At 42.9% G+C, this 9,131-nt stretch overlaps 1 protein-coding gene across 1 annotated transcript in view; it reads right to left on the bottom strand.

Moving 5' to 3' along the window:
* The window catches only part of lemd3 (LEM domain containing 3), an 11,156-nt gene extending 3,176 nt beyond the window's left edge, over positions 1-7,980 (bottom strand). The window contains exons 1-10 of the mRNA XM_031869835.1: positions 7,899-7,980; positions 7,127-7,164; positions 6,302-6,337; positions 5,966-6,035; positions 4,659-4,732; positions 3,135-3,214; positions 2,899-3,044; positions 1,877-1,978; positions 1,059-1,161; positions 490-668 (exon numbers count right to left, since the gene is read on the bottom strand). Of these exons, the coding sequence (XP_031725695.1) occupies positions 490-668; positions 1,059-1,161; positions 1,877-1,978; positions 2,899-3,044; positions 3,135-3,214; positions 4,659-4,732; positions 5,966-6,035; positions 6,302-6,337; positions 7,127-7,164; positions 7,899-7,980 (910 nt within the window). The remainder of the gene's footprint in view (positions 1-489; positions 669-1,058; positions 1,162-1,876; positions 1,979-2,898; positions 3,045-3,134; positions 3,215-4,658; positions 4,733-5,965; positions 6,036-6,301; positions 6,338-7,126; positions 7,165-7,898) is intronic.
* Between the last annotated feature and the right edge of the window lie 1,151 nt (positions 7,981-9,131).

Here is a 9,131-nt window from a genome sequence, read left to right as displayed (position 1 = left end):
CACACACACACACACACACACACACACACACACACACACACACACACCAGGTCTAACGCTGCCGCTGGCTTCACTGGAGTCGATGCCAGCATGTATCCATGACAACGCACGCAACATCCTGACCACCAACTCTCCCAGTTTGTATATTCTGCATTGGCCAAAATCTGTTTGGACACTTCTATTTTATAACAACTGTACATGTAAATGTATAAGGCCTACATGTTTTGAATCTGCGCATATGGTTTTCAATATTGCTACTAGAAAATGTAATGTACTGAATTATTCTAAATTAAGTTTAACATTATTTGTATTATTCAAGCTAAACCATGTATTTCTTGCACGCACCGGCACACTCACTAAAGCATTCCATTGTGTGCTGCTCGGATGCCCCCGCAGGACCCGTCTTACCGAGGTAGCATCCTTGACTTTGAGAAACACACATGGCTACAATTTGAAATGGTCTCTGGTCCCAGTAGAAGTGTGCGTTACCTTTTCCCTGCCACACTTTGGAGGGCATCAAGGAGGTCTTGTCACAACTGAGCGAAGGCTGGATCCACCTCCACACCAGGAAGTCCGCTCCACCAATCCTCTGAGTCTCTTTTCTAATCCTGGACTCGTTGGCTGAGAGGAATCTCGCGGCCCGCTCCCAAACCTTCTTCATCTTCTTCCTGTAAAGTATTACAAACACATCTTCCTTACCTGGCAGATCCAAAGCTGCTGTCTTTTAACATCAACCAGACACAGATCACGTGCAGTCACAATGTAGCGTTTGGTGTGGTAGAATGGGCAGCACAATTCTACATGTCAGTTTGATAAATCAGGAAACGGGTTCAGTGAACCACGTACCAAACATGACAGGACTTCTTCTAACAGTCCAGATGTACGATTGGTAAAAAGCTCAAAAGTTATTATTGTTTTACCACAATTGTTTCTTTGTCATTTCCTGTTTGGCAGGTTTTCATTTCAGGCCCTGATATACATTTTTTTTCCACCCGTATGCAATTTACTATCTGGAATCAGATACCAAAGAATCAAGCTGTGGCAGTGTTGCTACTGACCGGTCCTGAGGCTGAACCAGGGAGTCTCTGACATGGGGGATGGGCAGGTAGGGTTGCAGGTCCTGGTTCTCCTGGCAGGCCTCACTGTGGCTCCTCAACACATCTGAACAGCGTTGGGAGGAAATGATTGAAACACATAAAATACAGACACAAACCTGCAAGTAAATGAGATTTAACATCTCTATGTGCGAGTACTTCTTTATTAACAACTTCTGTTGGTACCAACCATGTCATGTCTGAGAGGAGGCCAAGTAACGTTCCGCAGTTAGGCTTTCTGGGAGGGATAAACTGGACTAACTAGAGGCCCAGGGCATTTGTGGACGAGACGTTTCTACAGTGTTCCTAAAGGTCTTGGTGTTTTGGCATTTCTATCAAAATCTCAAGTGGTCAATAAAGCATCAAATATTCTCAACCAAAATTGCTGCAACAACTTATGAGACATAAGTGAGCATGAGAATGGCCTCATAGACAGCCAACACATTGATTACTGCAGATTAATGACTAGATACATTTACCCACAGTGCTGATCTGCATCTCAAATTTACCTCCAGCTTCCCAACTTTCAGATGATGTATACCACTGCTATGTGGCATATACTGCTGACTTGCTACCTCCCCCTAAAGACCCCCTGCCCCACCTGAAAAAGAGAACAATGGGTCTATGGTAAAGAGGGTCCGCTTGTTTTCAAAGCCAGCAGCTTGCCCAGTCGTTATGATAAAATATATTTTGGGACCATCTTGGTTCCCATGAAGCGATTGCTATTTCTTAATCTCCGAGTGTGGGAGTAAACACATTCTCTTGCTCCAGTCGTTCCTTACCGATGATCCTCTCCACCATGTCGTACATCTGCCTGGTCTCCTCTTCCTCTCTCCTCCAGCGATACTTGGCATAGCAGACCACGCTCCACACACAGCCCGCCACTGCACACAGACATACACACACATACTGAGGACTACTTCTACTGCTGCAAGGAGCCAAATAATAGAATCACTAATGCTTCTACTGGATTCTAACAGGCCTTTGGACAACAATGGGTTTCAGAGTGCAGTGGTGCCGTTGATGTATGAAAGGCCCACGAGGAAGCTTATCTTAAGCAAGTCCCTTAATCAACACTGTTGATTTATACATCAAGCACACTGCATAAACACATGCATCTCTTTCCTTAGAACACCTACATTTGTAGGACTTCAAAATGTGTGGCTTTTGTGACTCCAAGTGCTATTATGGACGGATGGATGTGAACAGTTCACCCCTCAAAGTGTGAAATAAAGTTTTACTGCCGATCGTTATCGGCCCATCTTCAGTAGAAATATGTGATCTAGTCGCCAACCCCTGATAGTGCTACATTGTGAACAACTCTGTGTTGAAATGGTGCATGAATCAGTTAACCCTTTGCCCCACAGGCTATGCTAAGCTAGCTACTGACGGTATACCGAAACTCTATACATGCTGCTTTTGCTTTTTGATGACTGTAGCAGTGAACAAAGACTTACCCGGCTATACAGGAACATTGCTGTTCCTTAATTGATGTGGTGGTTCACTTTCACACTGATCAGTAGCTTTAGCTCGTCTTTATCTAGTTAACCTGTTTTCATCCTGATAGATCCTTTAAACTCATACTGTAGACCCTCATACTGTGTCTGCTTCTCTCTGAAATCGCTTTATACTTTTTCCAAGAATGAAATAATATCTATTATGGGAGTGCAGTTAGTGACAGTGTGGGCTCCATGATAACGTAGCTCTGTCAAGGGTCACTTTACTTTGAGAACACACTAATTAGCAGTGATCTAACACTTCACATGGTTTAGGCCTGCTGTTTGTGTGGTGTGGCGTTTCTTACCGACTGCAATGAGGAAGACTCTGCTGATGACGGTGAGGAAGGCTCGGCGGAAGCGGCATGTGAAGGGCATCTTGGGATGCGTGGACTCCAGACGAAAGATCTCGGACACATCGGTCAGCGGATCGTCGGCTAACTGCCCAGTCAGCCTACGCACGGACAAAAACACATACACAGAGTGAGTAAGGATGTCACATGCAAGGCTTGTCATCAGCATGAATATGTATATCCTGTGTTACCTTATCCCAACATCCTGGCCCGTCCGGATGATCCACTCCAGAGCAGTTTCAATGAAGCCTTGAAACTCCTGATTCTGAGTCTGAACAAAAGACACATGGTACTGATGAGAGGAACAGTACCAATCAGTTTCCCAGAGATCCCACTCCTGCTTTATCAGTACTACTGTTCAGTAACGCTCCATACACCGGGTGTTATCTTGATCTCTGCTTTCACTGACTCCAGTTTGCTCCATCCTAAATGTGGTGACGGCTGCTACAGACCATAAGCAGAGGCAAACTGGTGCCTATACGTTCTAGACAGCCGTTAGATGCGGTGACATCCACTCCAGTTGATAACGTTCCTGCTTGAACAAGTTATTTTTAAATGCGCCGATCAACAGGGTCAAACGTCAGCTGATTGGCAATGACCGTCGACCGGCTGATCCGGGTCATACACCGGATTTAGTTTTGCTGGTCAAGTTTACGAACACTATGAGGGAACGTCGCGCGCACAGTCAGGTCACGGCCACACAGTGTTTTGTTATAAACACATCATTTCATTAGAATTTTCCATGAAAAAAGGTTATAAAAATGTTTATGTACGCTGTCATTTAGTTCTTAAAAAGAAAGAAACGGGACTTGGCAGATCAGATATCTGAAAAGCGGAATAGGCCAAGAGAATGGAGCATCTCTAAATCATCTCTTTGTTGGTCTATGACGTAATCTGTATTTTTGTCTGTTGCGTAACGGTTTGCCTCGACTTGGTTGACTTGTCTAACACTTATAAAAAGAAAGGAAACAAACTGGCAAAGACACGGCGGTTCCTTTGATTCCTGGGAGGAAAGTGAGAAGTTAGCTTCATCGTTGTATGTGAACGCAGGAGGGTGTGACGTCTGGCAGCATCAGCACATGGACCCACACTAACACCGCTGTGTAGTCGCAGACACAGGATCGTAAAACAGAGAAGAGCTCACTTTGGTGACAGGTTTGTTCCGTCTGCCAGAGCAGCCCTGAACAAACTGCTACATCCTGCCTGATAGCTACTGCACATGTGCAAACTAATACTACACACCTGTGCTTTAACACTCTTGTGCACCGGATTATTTCTATGATAATGCTACATTGCGAACAACAAATCTGTGTTGAAACTAGCAAGATGGCTAGTTAGCGTTAGCTGTTAGCAGCACAGTCCTGCTTGGCTAAATGATTGGAGCTAACAGCTAATGTAGCATTGAGTTACATTACAATGCGTTGAAGCTCTATTCAGTAATAATAGTATTGGGAGAAGGTAAATCATAACTTTATCATGTGTTGAACTGTAATCTTGTAAAATGTAGTTTTTGGTGATAAACTTCAATAAATACAGTCGTTTGAAAGAATGTTTTCACAGCAACATAAGATAGATATTAGAGATGGAGTTATGAGATGTTTAACTTCCTAACACTAGTTCAAAGCAGCTTATAATACATCATTAGAACTGCTCATCAGCCTCACTACTGTCATCAGAACCCGCCTCAGGGTGAGTGATGTTATGTGTGGACGTACCAGCAGATACGCAGAGGCCTCTTTCATGGACAGACTCCTGTTGGGATGCCACTGGTCTCCACAGTCGTGCTGGCCTGTAATCACAACATCAAGCCATCAACGCTTGTATCAACACGATACGTCTTCACAGTCGTATAGTACTCCTTTAGTACTCCTGTTCACTGGGCGGTATGACCTACACGTTACATCACAGCAGACTTTAAATACACTGTAATGGATCATTTCAAGAGGATGTGATTTGAACAAAGTACTCTGGATTAAGAATTCATTAAGATATCATCTCTTGGGGATCAGTCAATTGCCCAATTATTCTTCCATTACAGCATTAAAAGCTGCTTGCAACGGCTCTGTCTTACTGAGGACCTCTCTTTCCCATTTCACAATGTATCATCCTTCCTTAATCTGTAGTATAGAAAGTGAAAATGTGTCTTTTAATGTCACTGTCTGGAAGTATGAAGGCAAATCAATGTCGAAATCCGTGAGCACAAATGAGATCCCGCATGTGTGTAGAGGTCCCACGCGTGCAAATCAAAAAGGAGCTGGTGCTCGACTACCATCACTGCTCTTCTGCTCGCGGAGCTTTCACCTGCTCGCTCACCAGTACTCTCTTTCTGACAGTAAGTGGGCGGACCCAGTCACCATTGTATCCCTAGATTTAACTGGTTACAATCTTCGTCTTTGGAATGGCCAGAAATCACTCCGACACTGTCGCTATAGAGGTGGTTTGCAGATTGCACTACATCTCAGAGGTAAATATCTTACTCTCTACTACACTACATCTAAAAAGGTAAATATTTTACTCTACTACACTACATCTAAAAAGGTAAATATTGTACTCTACTACACCACATCTTAGAAGTAAATATTGTACTCTACTACACTACATCTTAGAAGTAAATATTGTACATCTTAGAAGTAAATATTGTACTCTACTACACTACATCTAAAAAGGTAAATATTGTACTATTTACTACATCTCAGAGGTAAATATCTTACTCTCTACTACACGGAGTGATGCAAGAGCGCTCGCAAAAGTAATATAAGTGTGCGGCTGTTTGACCTCAACACAGACGCGTGGATCTCATTTGTGCTCGTGGATTTTGACATTGATTTGCTTTCATATCAGGAAACAGGTTTCATACATTTTTAACCCATATTTGCTAAATGACACTGGAAACTGTGCCGCTCATATTCGCTACATGGCCCTAATAATAATAATAATAATAATAATAATAATGTCTTGTTCCGTCCCACTGTTCTACGGTCAGTCAGTCAGTCACAGAGCGTAGTGCAGAGTTCATAGCTACCTGCGACGCTGGCCAGGTGGTCATGCAGATTGAGCAGCAGCTTTAGGATCAGGTCCTTCGTCGCCTTGTCCTGCAGACAATAAATACTCAGTGGACACACACTACAAACAGAACTGCTGCTATTTAGTTCATCTGTAGAGCTTTCGGATGGCAAAAAAAAAAAAGATTCACACTGAAAACCGGAATGGAAGCAAAATATTAGAATCTAGTGGCCCGGATCCAAATACGAGTCCAACTAACAGAGTATCTGCAGACACAGAGTTCTATCCTCTACATGCGTTTACTTAAATGTAGATAAGGTATGTATCAAAAAGGGTGACACTAAATTTGACACACCTTCTCTAGTTGATCCAAATACTGAAGACCCTGGCACTGAACTCATAAGATGACATTATAATGCGACCCGATCAGCCTTGTTGAACTACAGAAGCATCCAGTCGTGGTCGGACAGGTTTTACGGGTTGGATCGTCCATCACAAATGGTCTTAGGCTGAGTACAGACGCCAGCTGCAGAGAGCATTTAAACCAGACAGCAGACTTGTTCAAGGCCAATAATCAAGTTAGTCCAAAATGAACATGAGTTAGTGACAGCTGATGTGACTTTAACTGGTGAAAGTGACGGTCAGTGGTGGCGAAAAAATGAGCTTCTGCTACCGCTAATGACAATAGAGTGCTGAATAGGCATGCCCATCTGCTATCGGTGCTTTAGAAGTTAGGGAGTGAGATCTCTACGGGAAAAAAAAAAATCAGCGTTGCAAACCTCCTCTCTCCGACTCTTTACTCCGGCTGAGTACAGCGGGAGACACACATCATGGCAGAGAGAAGAAGATCCAGAGTGTGGCTACACACCTGCAGTTTATCACAACATTTGACCAACAAGTGATACGATACCCATACCTTCTCAAGAGTCACCCACATAATGCACTGAAGAGGCTGAGGTGGACAAAACACAGCCGAGCAAAGGAAGGATGGGATTCTGATCCGCTTTACTTTGCATTAAAACATGGCCAGATCTGCTCTGGACATCTCTCCAATTAGACCTATCTATCGATTAGTGAACGCATGAAATGAATTTAGAACCTAGTGAGTCTCATCATATTGGACCAAAACAACATTGCCGTACAAAGAACTAACAGAAGGGTTCAGGAAATATCTACTTACGTAAGAGTCAAAGTCGCTGCCAAAAGGGTGGCTCTTTACTGCAACAGAGGAGAGAGAGAGACACATTGAGGGAGACAGACAGGCAGCATGCTCACTAGAAACACACCACACATGTAAGAGGCACCAGCTGGATGAGGAGAGGGAAAACTCCGTCTTTTACATCAAGACGGTGCATTTGGAGACTGTGGAATGTGAGTGTAGTTCAGACATCACTTAACGGGTGAGTCAGAGTCTGTACATGAGACTCACCCACACCAGCGAGGCACTTGGAGCTCTGCCATCTCACTGCACTGGCCGTAACCACAGTCACTAAATTCATTCTTCACTGAATTGTATATACATACATACTGTATGGAGTAAGGAGGTAGATACTTTTCTCTAGGTAAAGATATCTTCATGGAGCATAATGCTGACTGTTTATACATTAAAATAGGAAATGTACACATTGAGATCTAGAAAACATGTTAAATGCGTTTCCTTCCATTTCAAACACATTTTCTAAAAAGTATAAACCTGCGTTCCTGGTTTATGTCCATGTTTGTTTTCTAATCGGGTTCTTTCCTGCTTTCACTGGCACATCTTTTGGGATCTGTGACGCTATTCAGAATCGTAAAAGATCCTTTTCTAACCTTAACTTTAATTTAGAATTATGTGAGCATTATTACGGTTGATTGACATTATTATTCCTTTGTTTTTTTTTGTCGATAAGGGTTTGCTTTATGGGCAATCTTCTGAGCGAAGTCTGGCATGCCTCCTCAGCTGACTCTCTGACCCTGGTGTGTGCCCTTGTGCCCTTGGCACTCGCAGACTTCCTGGGAACGCACCCGGAAGTCTGGACATTTGTACTCATCCATGCATCGTGGAGGACGGGTGAAAGTTTGGACCAGCTAAGGGCCACTGCATGGAGACTGCTGAGAAAAGTAATTTGCCTGATCACAAACGCATCAGAAACAACACCGTCTACTGTGTTTGGGGCCGGGATCTGTGCCAACATTTTCTTAAAGATGGAGTGCAGAACTTTTGTTTGGCATTAGGAGTAATTGAATATAGTATTATTAATATCTGATTTAAACTATACAAACACTGTCGACGGGCGTAGGATTTTTGCCTGTAGGTGAGCTCACATCTCCCTCAGAGGCCATCTTTAGCCGCCGATTGCTTTCTTTTTGGGACTAATCCTTCCTCTGAACGCCGAGTTTCTTTTTAATCCAGACATTTTCTTAGACGCTGTAGTTTCTGCAATCCTCCTACCTGCATCTGATGTCATGGTATTGGGTAATTTGGGTAGACTGACCTACCATGTAACCATGGATAGGCAGCACGACTGTTCTTCTGGTGTTCTCAGCACAGGAATGTCACCACAAACACCAGACACCACAGCTCGGTGTACGTAGAAATACAGAGAGCTTTACCTGGTAGGCTTGATCAGTATTGTCTGAACTGGTTTGGCAAGGGATTGAATGTAACGGCCTTTCATTTATGTGGAAAAGTCCCGCGCTACAGCTTGAAAGACGGATGGATGAAGTTACTGTCAGATAGCAGTCTATTACAAAGCAAATCCAGCAATCGCATCCGCATGAGGGATGAATTCAAAACAGGACTGTGCACACTGATCTGTCCTGCAGGTTTGCGTTAGTTGACAAGATATAGTCACACTGGTTACAAGAGGTTGAAGCCATGAGGTAAGGTGAACAGTGGTCATGTGCTCAGTGTCCCTAGAATATAGCTGGTTAGATAGCACCACCAGCCAGCCAGCCAGCCAGCTATCTGTAGGGCATACATATATATATATACATATGTATATATATGTGTGTATATACATACATATGTATATATGTGTATGTATATATGTACATATATATACGTATATACATATATATACGTATATACATATATATACGTATATACATATATATACGTATATACATATATACATATATATACGTATATACATATATATACGTATATACATATATACATATATATACGTATATACATATATATA

This window comes from Anarrhichthys ocellatus, unplaced genomic scaffold (genome assembly GCF_004355925.1).
Source record: "Anarrhichthys ocellatus isolate YVR2014 unplaced genomic scaffold, GSC_Weel_1.0 scaffold49, whole genome shotgun sequence".
Classification (NCBI taxonomy): Eukaryota; Metazoa; Chordata; class Actinopteri; order Perciformes; family Anarhichadidae; genus Anarrhichthys; species Anarrhichthys ocellatus.
The sequence above is the reverse complement of the archived record's forward strand: the minus strand, read 5'-3'. Positions and strand labels throughout refer to the sequence as shown.